Source organism: Platichthys flesus, chromosome 2, assembly GCF_949316205.1.
Source record: "Platichthys flesus chromosome 2, fPlaFle2.1, whole genome shotgun sequence".
NCBI lineage: Eukaryota > Metazoa > Chordata > Actinopteri > Pleuronectiformes > Pleuronectidae > Platichthys > Platichthys flesus.
In genome coordinates, this window is record NC_084946.1 from 3022148 (window position 1) to 3040843 (window position 18696).

The following is an 18696-nucleotide window of genomic DNA, read 5'->3' on the forward strand; positions in this document are numbered from 1 at the left end:
TCGTCTAAATTTTTAGTTGATCTGATGAAAGCTGTACGACAAGTATATCAAAGTAAAAAAACATGTTATATGCCCAAAATGGCCACTAAATTAAAAATGGCGGGCTTCCTGTTGAGTTTTTCATAATGCTACTTGAGGCTTTTTTGTGCATCTGGTCATGATACACAACTGTCTTCATTTTCGTGAGGATCAGTGAATGCTAAATGAGGGGCTCTCCGTAAATGAGGGGAAGCTCCGTTGGTGGCGCTGTTGAGCCATTTTGGCACGCCCACTTCCAAATACCCCAGAATATGTCCATTTTCACGACTTTCTAACTTACTGCAAACTTTTAAAACTTTTTGAGCATGTTAAAGCCCTCAAAAAGCCAATTCCAGTAAGCGAGGAAAAATAATAATAATAACTAGGGCTACGTTGTAGCACTAACGGGCCCGAGCACAGGCAATTTCAAGTCTGTTGCGGTCGGGGAAGAAGAGAGAACGTTCGATGACCAAGCGCTCGTCTCCACATTGCCTGCGTTTGCCCTGTGCGGCAAGGAAGATCGCTCCACTTCTTCTGGCCAGCCGCTGGTGCTGAACTAGAGGTAAGTAACCTTGAAACTATCCAACATAACATGTTGCTTTATCTATCATCATATGCTTACATGCCTCAAGTTTTTTGTAATATGTAATTGTTATAAAAGTTACCGTTTATTTATCACGTCTAATGAACAGATTGAAGCAAGATAACTCGACAGTCTTGTTTTGGTTGTGACATTATTTTTTTTAATGAGTTACTATCAATACGCTACACGTGTACGTTTCATGTGATAGTAACTGTTTCACCAATATTCTGATACAGGATGGTATATCCGCCATTACTATTTTCACATCGTTTATTTAGTCTGTCATGGAGTTGTAGAGTGAATTAGACAGTAGTGATAACATTATAATGTCCACACATCAGTGTTGTAAACACTTCTCCAATTAATTATATAATTATGTTTTCACACTGAGGGAAGTGGAGAGACTTGATGTGGACTGTTATCAACAGCTCTGTGGGAGATCATCACCTTGAATATTACAGATGAGGTAGAAAGACATTTTATCTATGTGTACAATGTTGTATTTCTTTGTCACGTTTTATCAAAAGCGATTTAAAGTATGTGCATTTAACCATTAGGATACAAACCCAGACCCTAGTACATCGGTTCTAGCTGAAATAAGTAGTGCTTCATAAACAACACAAAACATTCATAACAGTACGCTTCTGCTCCTCATTAATGCAGCTCCTGATGTCCCCAGCAGCAACATGGTGGAGATCTGCAGCTTCATGCTGGTCAACTGGAAGACAACTGATTAAGATTAAAAGATTAAGATTAAAATCCATGTATTCATCCAAAACACATGCACAGACATGCAAAGGCACACTCATGCAGGTAGGGACATTTAATCGCTGCTTTTTACCCATCTGGTGCAGGACACACAGAGCAGTGAGCGACCATGTACGGCACTCGGGGGAGCAGATGTTGGGGGAGTGAGGTGCCTTGCTCATGGGCACTAGAGAGGGTAGGGAGACTCTTGGATTTTTGGACAGATCAATCCAGGTGCGACTTTTGTTGTCTCTCCATGGAGTCGAACCAAAGACGAACCAGAGACCTTCTCTGCCCATAGTCCAAGTTTCTGCCAGTCGACCACCGCCTCTCCTCATGCATCATCAAACTAGTAATCTACACATCACTCCATGCGTTGCTCCCTTAACTACAGATGGCCTGCGAATGTCATGGAGTTTTACAGTGAATTAGACAGTTTAGGTATGATTTTAATCTCCACACATCAGTGTTGTAAACAATTCTCAAATTAATTATAGAATTATGTTTTCACACTGAGAGAAGTGGAAAGACTTGATTTGGACTGTTATCAATAGGTCTGTGGGAGATTATCACCTTGAATAGTACTGATGAGGTAGAAAGACATTTTATGTATTTGTACAATGTTGTATTTCTTTCAGCACTTTTATCAGAAGGGACTTAAAATATGTACATTTCACCATGAGGATATAAACCAAGACCACAGTACAACAGTTCTATCTGAAATCTGTTGTGCTTTATACACAACACAAAACATTCTTTAACAGTGCGTTTTTTCTCTTCATAGATGAAGAACTGCAGCACCTGATGTCCTCAGCAGCAACATGGTGGAGATCTGATTTGATACACTTTAGATAAGAACCCAGTGTTTTATATTTCTGCTTTGCCATAAGAGACAGAACATGGTCATCACAGCTGTGTCCTTCAGGCTCGTCTGTCCCTAATAAAATGATAGGAAACATGAAAGTGATCGTCATTATTGTAGAGGAAGAGTTACATATGAACAAAGTGTGTAATCTTATTTTCTGTGGATATTCAACTGTGTATTTGAATATGCTTTTGGATTAAAACGTGCACTACCATGACAATGAATGTTTTTAATGGAGCTATTTCACATTAAAAGTATTGCATTATAATTTAATACATTATGTATTATGTGCAATACTTTGATTGTTTTTAAGTAATGAAATCAGGTCTGTACCTGGAGTCAGTGTTCAGTCTGGTTGGATTCAAGTTGTGTGTCAAGTTGGACCTTCTAGAGGAACATGAAACCAATACACAGATATGTAAAGTCATACATGGGCCAGGTTAAGTAATTAACAGACTTTTAAATGGTAAAAATAAAATATTAGTTCAAAGTTAATCAGAGCATAATCATTTCAGATTAGGAAATAGGTAGTGCATATAAACCCACAACTCTGTATGACACTGTCTGTTCTAGTAAAGTTACAAGGCTATGACTTACTCATATTTAACAAAAGAATTCAGTGAAGTCTGTCTGAGATTAACGATTTAAATACTGAAGGTGGGAGACACGGTTATTTTTCACTGTAACACGTGACAGGACATCAACACCGTGACTCTGAATAAAGAGCCTTAAAAGACGTAGTGCTCCTTTGAACAGCTGCTCTTACAATGTGTAGCAAGTGCTAAATCTCCATTAGTATAATAGTAACAAAAATCACCCTTTACATAATTGAACATATATTTTCCATGTGAACCCCTTTAACACAGTTCAATTCAGGAGCAAAATATAATTTATACAGTATTTATTAGAGCTAGTATTAGTAAACAGATCAAACAAATGCAGTACAACACATCACACATCCACAGTGTCTCTTTTGCTTATCATCACAGTCAGTCAGAAGTGTCCGTTTAACTTACGTAGCAGTTGAGAGATGCTTCGTTGGAGGTAGCAGGAGCTAGCTCATAGCCAGTGCTGCTGTTGAGAGCGGCAGAGTTCACACAGGAAAAGACACGACGGACGGGGGAAAAAAGCTTTGAGTCCCACACTCTAACCTGCTGAGCGAACAACGTCCACAGTGACTCCGCCGCCGTCCTCTCATCCAGACTCGCCAACCGTTCTCCGGTTCTTCGTGATACACAGCTCCGCAGCTTGTGACGACGTAACTTCTTTCAGAGTCTCATGAGGCGTTCACTTGCAGCTGTGTTAAATGCAGCTTCGTTTGTCATGGCGAGTTGAAGAAGTCTGCTGCAAAGCTATAAATAATCCGCATGATGAAAACTCACAGCAATGTTATGCCTACATTATCAATATATTGAGACCCATGTGACACAGTTTGACATGGTTTAGCAAAGTGAATGAGGAGAAATTCATCCAAGTGTGAGACGTAACAAACCGAAAGCGGTCTCATGCTGCGTTCAGGGTAACTCTGTTAAAATGGGATTCATTGGTCATGGTGAGCTGATGAACTTTGATGCCACGCCATTAACAATCTGCATGATGAAAAGTCACAATAATGTTATGCCTACATTATCAATATCTTGAGACCAATTTGACACAGTTTGACATGGTTTAGTAAAGTGGCTGGAGGGAAATACATCAAAGAGTAAGATGACCAAAACAAGACATTTCCTGATGCCACCAGGGGGCGCTTTCCTTTTAAGTCATGATTTCTAGGTAGATGTCTTCCGGTCGCGACTCTTGTCTTATATGTGTAGTTTGGAGTCGATTGGACAAAATATGTCTAAGTTACAGAAGCTCGCTTATATTGGCGTTTAGTCGAACTTTAAGACCTCACCACGGTCACACGGTATGATGAAAAGTTTAAATTCTGATAACTTTAGATCTTCATCTTGTTTTGTAGAGTCTCATCTAATTTTTAAGTTGATCTGATGAAAGCTGTCTGAGTAGTACATAAAAACATAACACGTACCAAAACAAGACATTTCGCGTTACCACCAGGGGGCGCTGTGATTGTAAGTCACAATTTCTGCACCCATGTCTTCTGGTGGCGACTCTTGTCGAATGTGTCTAGTTTGGACTCAATTGGACAAAATATGTCTGAAATATGGAAGCTTGTGTTTTGATGGCGTTTCATCAAACTTTAACGCCACACCACGGTCAGACGGTTTTGCTAAAACGTAATCCTTCAATAACTTTAGATCTCCAATTTGTTGTGATGACGATCGTCTAAATTTGAAGTTGATCTGATGAAAGCTGTACGACAAGTACATCAAAGAAAAAATATGGAATATGACCAAAATGGCCACTAAAGTCAAACTGGCGGGCTTCCTGTTGCGTTATTCATAATGCACTGATGGACTTTTTTGTGCATCTAGTCATGATACACAATAATCTTTGTTTTTTTTGAGGATCGGTGAATGCTAAATGAGGGGCTTTTCCGTAGGTGGCGCTCTTGAGCCATTTTGCCACGCCCTTTTCAAAATACTCCAGAATACGTAATTTTACGCCGCCTTCGAATTTACTGCAAACTCCTACAACTTTTTGAGCACATTAAAGCCCTCAAAAAGCCAATTCATTTAAGCTAAGAAAAATAATAATAATAATAATAATAATCATTTCAATTTCAATAGGGCCTCCCACCGATTTCGGTGCTCGGGCCCTAATAATAATAATAATAATAACTAGGGCTACGTTGTAGCACTAACGGGCCCGAGCACAGGCAATTTCAAGTCTGTTGCGGTCGGGGAAGAGAGAACGTTCGATGACCAAGCGCTCGTCTCCACATTGCCTGCGTTTGCCCTGTGCGGCAAGGATGATCGCTCCACTTCTTCTGGCCAGCCGCTGGTGCTGAACTAGAGGTAAGTAACCTTCAAACTATCCAACATAACCTATTGCTTTATCTATCATCATATGCTTACATGCCTCAAGTTTTTTGTAATGAGTTACTATCAATACGCTACACGTGTACGTTTCATGTGATAGTAACTATGTTTCACCATTATTCTGATACAGGATGGTATATCCGCCATTACTATTTTCACATCGTTTATTTAGTCTGTCATGGAGTTGTAGAGTGAATTAGACAGTAGTGATAAGATTATAATGTCCACACATCAGTGTTGTAAACACTTCTCCAATTAATTATATAATTATTTTTTCACACTGAGGGAAGTGGAGAGACTTGATGTGGACTGTTATCAACAGCTCTGTGGGAGATCATCACCTTGAATATTACAGATGAGGTAGAAAGACATTTTATCTATGTGTACAATGTTGTATTTCTTTGTCACGTTTTATCAAAAGCGATTTAAAGTATGTACATTTAACCATGAGGATACAAACCAAGACCACAGTACAACGGTTCTATCTGAAATCTGTTGTGCTTCATACACAACACAAAACATTCTTTAACAGTGCGTTTTTTCTCTTCATAGATGAAGAACTGCAGCACCTGATGTCCTCAGCAGCAACATGGTGGAGATCTGATTTGATACACTTTAGATAAGAACCCAGTGTTTTATATTTCTGCTTTGCCATAAGAGACAGAACATGGTCATCACAGCTGTGACCTTCAGGCTCGTCCATCCCTAATAAAATGATAGGAAACATGAAAGTATCAAAGAATTGTAGAGGAAGAGTTACATATGAACAAAGTGTGTATTCTTATTTTTTGTGGATATTCAACTATGTATTTGAATATGCTTTTGGATTAAAACGTGCACTACCATGACAATGAATGTTTAGTATGGAGCTATTTCACATTAAAAGTATTGCATTATAATTTAATACATTATGTATTATGTGCAATTCTTTGATTGTTTGTAAGTAATGAAAACAGGTCTGTACCTGGAGTCAGTGTTCAGTCTGGTTGGATTCAAGTTGTTTCTCAGGCTGGACATGCTAGAGGAACATTGAACACAAATACACAGATATGTAAAGTCATACGTGTGCCAGGTCAACTGCTTAACAGACTTTTACATGGAAAAATAAAATATTACCTCAAAGTTAAATCATTTCAGCTTAGGAAATAGGTAGTGCATATTAGCCTACAATTCTGTATGACACTGTCTGTTCTATTAAAGTTACAAGGCTATGATTTACTCATATTTAACAAAAGAATTCAGTGAAGTCTGTCTGAGATTAACGATTTAAAGAGTGAAGGTAGCAGACACGGTTACTTTTCACTGTAACACGTTACAACACTACTCTGAAGAAAGAGCTTTAGGACACGTAATGCTCCTTTGAACAGCTGCTCTTGCAATGCAGATGTGACGTTAAACACTCAGGTTTCTCAGGTTTCAGTTAGCTTAGCTAGCCTAAATAGCCTCCGGGCTAGCTCCTTGAGCCAACACACAGTCTCCTTTCTCAGATTCATCCTTATAAATTAACGCTTGTATCTGCTTGGTGGACCTGGGTTCATGGTGGTGTGTCGGTAACAGCTGGCATTCGCATCGAACCCGTTAGCAGCTGGTATGTAGCTTCCGGATTAGCGTTGCTAAGCTAGCACGCCTGATTCAAAGGCACCCTGCGAATCACTGCGAACACATGTAAATAAAAAACTCTACGTGACTTACCACAGAAACGGGAGCGCAGACGTCGTTAACGTGTCCGTCAGGAGAAGGAGCAGAACATCAAACTGTGTTATTTACCGGATATGTGAGTGCAAGCCATTTCACGGTCTTATGAGGCGTTCACGTGCAGCTGTGTAAAATGGAGTTTCGTTTGTCATGGCGAGTTGAAGAAGTCTGCTGCAAAGCTATGAATAATCCGCATGATGAAATCTCACAGCAATGTTATGCCTACATTATCAATATCTTGAGACCCATGTGACAAAGTTTGACATGGTTTAGCAAAGTGAATGAGGAGAAATACATCCAAGTGTGAGACGTAACAAAACGAAAGCGGTCTCATGATGCGTTCATGGTAACTCCGTTAAAATTGATTTCGTTTGTCATGGTGAGCTGATGAACTTTGATGCCATGCCAATAATAATCCGCATGATGAAAATTCACAGTAATGATATGCCTACATTATCAATATCTTGAGACCCATTTCACACAGTTTGACATGGTTTAGCAAAGTGGCTTGGAAGAAATACATCAAAGAGTAAGATGACCAAGACAAGACATTCCTAATGCCCCCACGGGGCGCTGTGCTTTTAAGTCATGATTTCTAGGTATATGTCTTCCGGTCGCGATTCTTGTCTTGTATGTGTAGTTTGGAGTCGATTGGACAAAATATGTCCAAGTTACAGAAGCTCGCTTATATTGGCGTTTAGTCGAACTTTGAGACCACACCACGGTCACACGGTATGATAAAAAGTTTAAATTTTGATAACTTTAGATCTTCATCTTGTTTTGTAGAGTCTCGTCTAATTTTTAAGTTGATCTGATGAAAGCTCTCCGAGTAGTACATACAAATATAACACCTACCAAAAACAAGACATTTCCTGTTGCCACCAGGGGGCGCTGTGATTTTATGTCACGACTGCTGTGTTGATGTCTTCAGGTCGGGACTCTTGTCTTACATGTTTAGTTTGGAGTCGATTGGACCAAATATGTCTGAGATACAGACTTTAGATCTCCATTTTGTTGTCATGACACGGGTCTAAAATTTAATTTGATCCGATGAAAGCTGTACGAGAAGTATATCAAAGTAAAAAACATGTAATATGCCCAAAATGGCCACTAAATAAAAAATGGTGGGCTTCCTGTTCAGTTTTTCATAATGCTCCTTGAGGCTTTTTTGTGCATCTGGTCATGATATACAACTGTCTTCATTTTCGTGAGGATCAGTGAATGCTAGATGAGGGGCTCTCCGTAAATGAGGGGAAGCTCCGTTGGTGGCGCTGTTGAGCCATTTTGGCACGGCCACTTCCAAATACCCCAGAATATGTCCATTCTCACGACTTTCTAACTTACTGCAAACTTTTAAAACTTTTTGAGCAAGCCCTCAAAAAGCCAATTCATTAGGCCGGGAGAAAAATAATAATAATAATAATAATAATAATAATAATCATTTCAATTTCAATAGGGCCTCCCACCGATTTCGGTGCTCGGGCCCTAATAATCATTTCAATTTCAATAGGGCCTCCCACCGATTTCGGTGCTCAGGCCCTAATAATCATTTCAATTTCAATAGGGCCTCCCACCGATTTCGGTGCTCGGGCCCTAATAATAATAATCATTTCAATTTCAATAGGGCCTCCCACCGATTTCGGTGGTCGGGCCCTAATAATAATCATTTCAATTTCAATAGGGCCTCCCACCGAGTTCGGTGCTCGGGCCCTAATAATAATAATAATAATAATAATTTCAATTTCAATAGGGCCTCCCACCGATTTCGGTGCTCGGGCCCTAATAATAATAATCATTTCAATTTCAATAGGGCCTCCCACCGATTTCGGTGCTCGGGCCCTAATAATAATAATAATAATAATCATTTCAATTTCAATAGGGCCTCCCACCGATTTCGGTGCTCGGGCCCTAATAATAATAATAATTTCAATTTCAATAGGGCCTCCCACCGATTTCGGTGCTCGGGCCCTAAATAATCATTTCAATTTCAATAGGGCCTCCCACCGATTTCGGTGCTCGGGCCCTAATAATCCTTTCAATTTCAATAGGGCCTCTCACCATTCGGTGCTCGGGCCCTAATAAAAATCCTTAAGAATTCAATAGGGCCTCACACCGATTTCGGTGCTCGGGCCCTAATTAACTTTTTACTACCTGGCCCCGAAAAGTCTAAACACTTGCTGATTTTGTTCATAGATTCCTAATGTATTGAATTGTAGCTTTTCTCTACAACCATGCAATTTCTTGTTTGGCAATAATTGATCCCTTTTGGATGTCTGCAGGAGTGATTATTATTTATTCTAAAACAAAACAAGAGACTTTTTTTTAGATAACCAGAAAATTAAAAAAGAGTCCATTCTTGAAAATGACTTGCTGACAAGCAGAAAAACAATTGCAGTCTTGTCGACCACACAGGCAAAGCATTGTGATATCCATATCTGAGAAGGTGTAATCATTTGTAAGTTTGTAATTTTTAAATGGATGTCAATTTGAAATTCTTTATGTTGGTTTTAAAAATTGGGTACATACTTAGATTTACTTCCTGGCTTAACTTTCCATCTCTTCTTTACATGTCCATGTCTGTCTGTGACTCTACCTGTGTGTCTCACCTCCCTCAGGACAGTGAAGGTGGACGTGTATGACTGGGACCGAGACGGGAGGTACATTCTCTTCCCCACTTTCTCTCTTGTTTTCTTCTTCTGTTTTTATTTTCCTTGACTCATTTTCAGCTCATCACTGAATCCCTCAAAATATCACATCCTGCTCTGTCTGACCCTAGGAGGGCTCCACCCACCTGGCACTCACTGAGTGAAGAATCTCAAACAACTTGAAGGTGAAAGGTTGCAGTGGATAGGAGGGCCAGAATTTATGAGAGCAGACCTTGGTGCTGACACAGGCTTCTTGGGTCTTTTGGGAGATTTGTGGGCTTAATTGGATTTTCTGGCCATATCTTACTTTTCATGAAGCTCAGTCTAGAATCACTTCTTGTTGTGTCTATACAGATCTGCAGTTTGTCTGTCCCAGCACAGTATTTCAGTCTGACACTGTCTAGCAAAATAGTAGAGCTGCCAATTATTTATCATCATAGCAGCACTGTACTGTGACAGAAAGAAAGAGGGATTAGTTTGACATGAAATTACATGTTTGGATTCCCACCCCCTCTAAAAGCTTTTTGTTCCTCAAAATTAAATGTTTATTGTTTTTCGTGAAAACATTCCGTCATGTTCTCAAAATAGCTTTAATGTAACTCCACATGTAGTGACATGGGATCTTTAAATATGATCACATAACCCTGCCCATTCATCGTCTCCCTAACTGTCTACGATCTAAAATGACAGGATTGGTTTACTAGGTTTCTGACATCCCAAACCTTGACTGTTGAATGTGTTATTTTTGACTAGCATTTGTTAAATGCAGTTTCGAAGGTAGGGATGATAATTGTGTCATCTTATTTATTGAAATCTTCTTTACATTCAGATAGCATTCCATAAATTATTAAAAAAAAAGGAAAACCAGGATTGTCCGTCTTGATCCAAACTGGTAGTCATTCTTAGTCTTCATCACAGACACAATTTCAGCAACATAGTGAGCTGGGTCGCTGATGCTGTCATCAAAAACTGCCTTGATGAAGCAGCCGATCACAGTGGTGGCAAAGTAGGGCACGTGGCACCATTTCTCCAGCCTGTTTTGGACAGGCAGATCCTCCTGAGCTATTCGGGAGGGAGAGCAGGCTGAATCACCTCAACACAAGCTTTCTTCTCCTCAGGCTGCTCGACCTTCCTTTTCTTTTTGGTTGCCTTCAGCCGCTGAGAACCATGCTGCGAGAGTGGAGAGAGTGGCCCAATACAAAAATACAAGGAAAAATAATACTTGCTGATGTCTTTTTGACTATTGCCGCTGTAACACTGCAAATGTCCCCATTGTGGGACTAATAAAGATAAAATGATCGTATTCTTCTTATTCTTATAATTGCACAGTGGATATTGCATAGTTAGGGGTTTACAAAATCCAATTACACATTTCCTTGAAATAATGGACATTTTCAAAACAAAATAAGATCAATGAATAATAATAAATAAATACAACATGAAATAATGACAATAATAATAAATATGAATACAATTTCTAAAAATGCTAGGACTGCAAAGCAGTACTGAGCGGGCCCGAGCACATGCATTGTGGAGTATTGCATAGTTTTGCCAAAAAAAATAAAATAATGACTGAGGAAATATTGACACATGGAGCTGTTCAGGCTTGGACTCTGATCACGAGACAGAAGTTTGGTGGTAATAGGACAATGCACAGTGGAGTTAGGATAACATCGTCTCCTTTGGCGAAGGATGAACCTTCGCCGTACCTCAATCTTTACACGGTTTGAGGAAATGTCCAATTCTGAGAGAGAGAAAGAGAGAGAGAGAGAGAGAGAGACGTCACCATTGCAAGACATAAAGATTCCTTCGATCTTTGAACACTGACGCTGCAGGAGTGGAGTTGTTTGTTTACGTCTCAACATCAAAGGATAAATGGTCCAGAATATCGTGTTTTAATGGCGTGTAATCAAACTTTGACGCCACACCACGGTCATACTGTGTGACGAAAAATGAATCTTTTAAAAAAATGTTATCAACATCTTGTTGTGATGACACTCATCTAAATTTGACGTTGATCAGATGAAAACCCTGGTACAAGTATATCAAAGTAAAAATGTGGAATATGGCCAAAATGGCCACTAAATGCAAAATAGCAGGCTACCTGTTACGTTTTTCCAATTGCATCAGAGACTTTTTTGTTTGTCTGGTCATAATACACAACTATCCTCATTTTCGTGAGGATCAGTAAATATTAAATGTGGGGCTTTTCTGTAGGTGGCGCTGTTGAGCCATTTTACCACGCCCATTTCCAAACAACAGATTCCAAACTTTGAAAACTTTTTGAACACGTTGAAAAACGCTCAGAATAATCCTTACAATTTCAATAGGGCCTCCCATCGGAGGTGCTCGGGCCCCAATAATAATCATTACAATTTCAATAGGGCCTCCCACTGTCAGTGCTCGGGCCCTAATAAGGCAATGTCGGTGGCCCTCGCAGGACTAATAAACACAACCAATCAGTTCATTCAGACCTCAGTGTAGCATTGTCTTGGTAGATTTTCCAGGCTTAACAACCCTTGTTTGAAAGGCAAAATGCTCAGCCATGTTTTTACCTAAATTAAGGTTTTTATCATATAAAAGACATATTGGGAAAATATGAAGAAGTTTAGAAACTTCATTTCACCAGAGACGGACCTAGGACTTATGATGACTCATGGTAGTAATTTGCTCAAAAAGTATTACTACCTACAGTACAACACTTTTGGGTGCAACACAGGATGTAGAAGCATACTGAAGACAAAAGTGTGAGCACAGAACATCCTCTGAGCACTTCTCCGTCTGCAAGTTAATGTCTCAAAGCACACGCATGGATTTGTAACAGCAGAATCTCAGTCTCAGTTTTTTCTCTCTTTACTCTCTTCTTTTGTTTTCTCTGGCTGTTTTGGCAGCTTCTGAGCACTTGAAATCACAAGAAGTTGTTTATCCATCTTCTCTCGCGACAATTTACAGAAGTGGCAACACCCACATCCCCACTTTAGGATCATCTTTCACAAGGCTTAAGTCTTTTACATAACTTCACTGTTGGTGCAAGCCTATACATTTCTTCATATAATGAATCTGCAATAACAAATGGGTTGAAATTGTTACTGGTCCAAAAAACAACAACAATCGGTACTGGATTAGATTTCTTTTAATGTAATGTTAATTTACATACAGTTGTGTTTTTCAAGTCATAACAACCCTGATACTTAACTATCAGTAAAATGTATTATTTTGCTAAAATCTGACCCTGAAGTACAATAGCTATTTTGTATGAGTGTTTTTACTTTTTTTGCCAGAAAAATGTTCAATATAAATGTCAACATTAAACTGTAACCTAATTGAAATGATGTTTCTTTCACAACACATTTGCTGTTCCAGATAAGTTGTGCAGAAGCGTAGGTCTTGGATACATGGTTGCTCAGTATTTACAGAGCACATAAAGGTTAATAATGCCTAATTTCTCTTTCTCCTGTCTACTAATTAACCTAAATATCTCCTTTGTTACTGTTTCCTCTCCGCATCTTGTTGTATCTTATCCTCCTTCCCCCTCTGGGAGATGGACGTTGTTTGCACCTTGAGGATTACCCTGTAATATAAATATATAAATAGCAGCACTACACAGGCAGAGTTGGTGTCATACACTGCTTCAGGTGGTGATATATTGAGATGCAGAGATGATCCGAGGGAGTTGATATTTACCAGTCTGGTGATGCTGGAGGGGCGTTTCTCTCCTGCGGATGAAAATGTGTTCAACTCATAAAAGGGTTCTCTGAGGGATCCTGTCAAGAGGAGAAGATTTAAGGGATGGATTTTTATTCTAGAACCAAGCAAGTGGAGTGACCGTCAACTTTAAAAGTAATTTAATTTATTTTTCTGCATTGTGCAACTTTTTACGACCCATAGATACGTTTTATTGTTAGGTAACCTCAGGCGCCCTTAGTATTTGTGACGAAAGCATAGGAAAAAGTTAGACGATGTAGTTTAGTTTCAGATTATTTAATTATTCATTGCAGCACCTTTCACAAGGTGTTTTTTCATAAAGGTACCATCATAAAAGTAGTAATTAAAGAAAATATGTCATTATACAAGTAACGAAAATACATTAAAAATACAGAAGATTACAGACACAAGAACACACAGGGTGAGAAGCTAATGCAAGTAGAAAATTCCCCAGTCTTTGAGCAACAACTTCAAAACAACCCTTCACATTTTGTTTGTTGCTAGTAATAAGTGTGAGATACGACCAGGAAGCCTGTGGAGAAGGTTGCAGTTGATGCATGGGTTAACGAAACACACACTTTCAGACATTCACTGAACTCTGGATAATCTCCTGTTATTCTCTGGAGGTATATGTGAGAACACAAATGTCAGTGAGAGGCTCGGGATTGTTCTGCCAGCCCCCTTGTAGAAGCTCAGGAAAATCTCCAAATGAGAACATGTGAGAGAAAAGCAGGAGAAATTCTGCAGCATTCACCGCAAGCGAGTCTGTGAGTTGATTTCTAACACGGGACGTGCAAAAACGAAAAAACTCAAAAGAATACAAATATCATGTGGTGAAAAAGCGGTGCCGTACACATAGAGTACACCAATGGAGATGTTCAGAGAGCCCAATGGCCAGTGGCAGTGCCTTGAACAAAAACATGTCTATGATCTCCGCAGCGGAATTAAAGCATCAGAGCCAGTTACGTCCTGGCTCTGTCTGCTGCAAGAGCCTTCATTTGAATGCTGCGGACATTTCTGTGATGTTGTGAAAGCTTCTCAGTGGAGAATCTCCAGCTGCATTATTCATGTGTGAAAGGCAAACTCACACAAAAAGAATTTGCAGATCCAAATGTGCGAATATTTTCCAGAGTTCATGTCTGAAAATGGCTTAAAAGGCAACAATGGAAATGAGCATATACAGTTTACATACTTTATATTAAATAGATGATTGCTTTGGTGGCTATGAGAGACCAAATTAATTATTTGATAGTCACCCACAAGAAAAAGGATATTAAAGGAATTACCCTGATTTGCTCAAATGTTCCAAGCTACAAAAAATAATTAACTGCAAGAAACTGAGAGGGAAATCACAACCACATGAGCAGTCACGCAGATGTATCAGCAATGGAACACATTTTTATTGCCCTACAGAGTTAATATGAACAGACACATGGTCACAGAATGGATCACCGTTATCTTACATAAAAGTGATAGACCTGGCTTTGAATATATCTGGAATAACAAGGGCCACTAGGCTTGGTATTGTAATTTAGAATGTTGAGATAACACAGTCACATATTTACATTCAGTTCCACCTGCACAGGATCCTCTTGGGAATAAAAATTATACAAAACTGTGTTATGCAACTCATTTCATTAGGATGAAATGAGCAGAAAAGAGTCTTCACTCTGTGACAAAACCAACTTCCAACAGTATTCAAAAATTGTGTAACTGACCTGTGTAAAGATGATGAATTCCTCCTGTGCATATTGAGAATATTGGCATAGGGATAGCAATTTAGCATTATTATCAACATCATATGCCATTGCAATGGAACACCTTGTTCATTACATTATTTACAGAATATACCACAAGTAAATCATTTGACATACCCTCAGATCTGTGGTGTGTAATTGGGTTCAACCATCAACCACAGCACGAGTATATAGGATATGACCACTCATGTCTACAGGGTGACTAGAGGTGTTATGAAGAATAATTCAGCTGTGGAAAAAAGTGAATTTTAGTTAGTGATCTGCCAACCATCTCTGCCCACTTCTTGCAGAAGACAAACTGAATAAGTTTGGACTTTGCCCAACAGCATTTTAAGGATTCTCAGAGCATGGGAAAAATTATTCCTCTGGTTTGATGAGACAGACATCAAGACTTTTGGACTCAGCTGACAGTTGAGCTCTCTGCATTACAATGGGCAAAAGCAATCAACAAAGTCAACCCTGGAGTGACTCTGGGACAAATCTCTGACCCAGACGCAGACGAAGCCAAGACCTGAATCCCACAGAACATCTTTGGAGAGACCTAAAGACAACAGCTCACAGACGCTTGCCGTTTAATCTGAAGCTTGACATTCTTCCTGGCAGATCCAGAAAGAATGGGATAAACTGACCAATCTACCAAGTGGGCTTCTACAAAGTGAATATTGTTCAAATGGAAGTGGTCAGACCTCAAGTGGCAAAATACTATGGTAAATGGTATAGTACAGTTGTTTGCCATTCACCCATTCATACAGTGCATTAATGCACAGCACAAGGCATGCTAAATGGGTAGGACTCGGATTGAACCGCCGACCCTCTGGTTAGAGGTCCTAACTCAGCCATAGCTGCCCTTAGTCAGTACAGTTTCTTTCTCCATGTGTTCAAAAAATCCAGTAAGTGTTCATGTTGTTGTACAAAGACAGTGTACTGACAATTTTTCCACACCATATGTTGTACAATCTCAAAGTAAAGCTGTTTTTAGATGCTCCCCAGAAAATAACCCAAACACTACTGCGCAATGAATTATCATGTCAAAGCAGATGTAGACACTTGATCTATCCCTGTCTTTCTTCCAGTCATGACTTTATCGGGGAGTTCACTACCAGCTATAGAGAACTGTCCAGAGGCCAGAGTCAGTTCAATGTCTACGAGGTAAAATAGAGATGTTGTTGTTGTTGTTGTTTTGCTGAGCAACTCTTTCAGCCAATAAATGGAGACGGAATCACAGATTATCTCCATAACTCTGTTTTCCTGAATGTGTAAATTAATATCAGTACTACCTTGTACTATGAAAACATTGTCATGCCTCACAGGAACAGTCAATGTACAGAGTGACCTCTCAATACTGCTCAAACTAATTACTTGTTTCTTGTTTCTTTTCTTGTGGCCAAAGGTTTTAAATCCTAAAAAGAAAGGCAAGAAGAAGAAATACATCAATTCAGGGACGGTAAGACCGGTTGAAGTGATTTTCATCAGCAGCTGTCACATCTTTCATGGACATGACTCAGTAGCAGTACCATTTTTGAGCAGTAAACAGATGCTGTTTGCCATGAGCCATCTCTGCTTTCTCTCCACTCTAATGCTTTTCTCTTCTTCTTCACTCTTACCTTTCTCTCCCTCTCTCGCTTTCCTCAAGGTGACCTTGCTGTCTTTCAAAGTGGAGTCAGAATACACATTTGTCGACTTCATCAGAGGAGGGTAAGAGCTTCGCTAAATCTTTCATCAATGCTGAGGGGGATCTTGAAATCACATTAAAGTTAATGTTTGCATAACGTGTACACCCAAATAATGAATGCTACCTGGTGAAACACTGCTGCCAAACTGTTTATGACAAGAACTGTAACTAAAGGAGCAGGGTTATGCTTGTTTTAATCTATAAAAGCTAAATTATTCTGGTTATCTTCACAAAATATTTGGTCCTCGAGACATGGTTATGTAGTAATTACTCACTAGCTGCACTATTGTCAGTTCAGAAAGGAGGTAGCTATTATTTCTCTACAAATTTGTACAATGTCACAGCTGCAAATACTTTATTTTTCAGTTTTAACACTAACAGATGATTGGTTTAACAGTGGAGGTTAAATACAACAGCCTCCTCCATTTTGGACTCAGTTCCCTCAGAGGTAAAAAATGCCAACCTGGTCTTGTAGGTCAAACTTTGTCTAAATTGAACTGGATTAGAAAATGTTTATTAAATGCTGGTGTTACCAGGGTTTTTAACATGTACTACTAGTTTTCATTAAAATTATCTATAAAATAATATTTAGATCTTTATATTAGAAATAAATGTATCTACAAGTATAACTGAACAGAGAAGTAATTTATTAAAATATACAATTAAATGTGAATTCTTGGATTCAATTGTAAAATAATATATTTACAATTAATATAATACTTATTTTTCAAATAAAGTGTAGAATATGTGATGTGATATGGTATGATCAAAATTCTGGCAGTAAGACTTAGTCATCAACAACGAATATTCAGCTGTAAAGATGTTGAATATCGGTATAAACCTGATATTATATGAATCACAGATCAAACTTGTGTTTTAGGTAGTAAACTGTTGAATTTAATTTCTTACTCTAGCCCGAACAGCTGCAGTAAGAAACAATCCTTACATCTCTGTTTTGACTGATGCTGATTTGCTCCCTCTCCCACCAGGACACAACTCAATTTCACAGTGGCCATAGACTTCACAGCATCCAACGGTAGGATAACATTGATTCTTTGTGCATGCACGGAGTTTCCACACGTGTGTGGTTCAGTTAAAATGGAAAAACTGACAATAAAAGACACCTACAGTGTCTAGCCTGAATGTGCATGAAAATGGACATGCATTTATGACACCCAAAGTGTCTGTACCCTTTACTTTACTCTAATTAACAACTATGTTGTCCTCTTAAAAAAATAACAAAAGACATTAGTCTGTCTTACATAGAACAAGTGATGTTTTCTTAAATTGTTGTTAAATTAAAGTCCTAAGCTGTTGGCTGTTGCTCTCTAATGTTTAATCTATTTAGATAAGGACTGTCATGTTAAAACTAATCAAAATTGAATTAAATTAATTCAAATTAAATTTAATTATTGGACACGCATTGGAGCAGATATGGTGACATTTCCATCTTCACCCCCTATGTTTGGGTTACAAAGTAAAAGATAGTAATATACAGCTGCAGTGAATTTGAAAACTATGACTCACAATACAAATTAAAGTTCATATTCAAATGTCTATAAATCTCTGCATAACTTGGCCGTCAGAGAAACAGTAATGAAACATGATTTTTTTTTCCCACTATACATGAATCTATCAATAAAATTGAAATGTAGCGGAGCCCACATTCCCCTTAATGCAGGGAGCCCACCATGGAGTGACTCTCAGCAGTAGATAGATCACAAGAAATTTGGGGAGAGAAATGGGGAATGACATGCATCCAAAAAAAAATTCTTGTTGTAGCTGATGGTGGTGGCAGGTAACAAACAAATGGTTTCACATGAAAATGCTGAACTTCAGTGACAGCATGCAAAAAGTAGTATGTCAATGTTTACCATATGTAATATTTTCTGGCATTTCCCCCAAGGGCTTTATGATAGTGTTTTGAGGTGAGGCTCAAAGTAAACAAAGTAAAAGAAGGATTTTTTCCCACAATTTGATATATTTTTAAGGTCTTGATAAAATATACTCTACTAGTCAAAATACCAAAATGATGAAATACTGCAACAACATTTTAACCCACAAACC

At 38.8% G+C, this 18696-nt stretch overlaps 1 protein-coding gene and 1 long non-coding RNA gene across 4 annotated transcripts in view; one reads left to right on the forward strand and one right to left on the reverse strand.

Annotated features, from left to right (window-relative positions):
* Positions 1-18696, forward strand: part of LOC133959432 (copine-9-like) — a 193495-nt gene that overhangs the window by 149769 nt on the left and 25030 nt on the right. The window contains exons 11-15 of one of the 2 annotated variants that reach the window (XM_062394596.1): positions 9466-9507; positions 15995-16106; positions 16348-16401; positions 16591-16652; positions 17619-17665. In XM_062394596.1, the coding sequence (XP_062250580.1) occupies positions 9466-9507; positions 15995-16106; positions 16348-16401; positions 16591-16652; positions 17619-17665 (317 nt within the window). The remainder of the gene's footprint in view (positions 1-9465; positions 9508-15994; positions 16107-16347; positions 16402-16590; positions 16653-17618; positions 17666-18696) is intronic. The other variant, XM_062394595.1, reaches the window with a different exon arrangement.
* On the reverse strand, positions 753-7084 carry LOC133959458 (uncharacterized). Of its 2 annotated transcripts, XR_009921841.1 has the most exons (4): positions 6848-7084; positions 6120-6173; positions 2150-2285; positions 753-1330 (listed from the first exon to the last, which is right to left on the reverse strand). It is a non-coding gene; the product is annotated as an uncharacterized LOC133959458 (long non-coding RNA). The 2 variants fall into 2 exon arrangements; XR_009921835.1 differs by having other exon boundaries at positions 753-2285.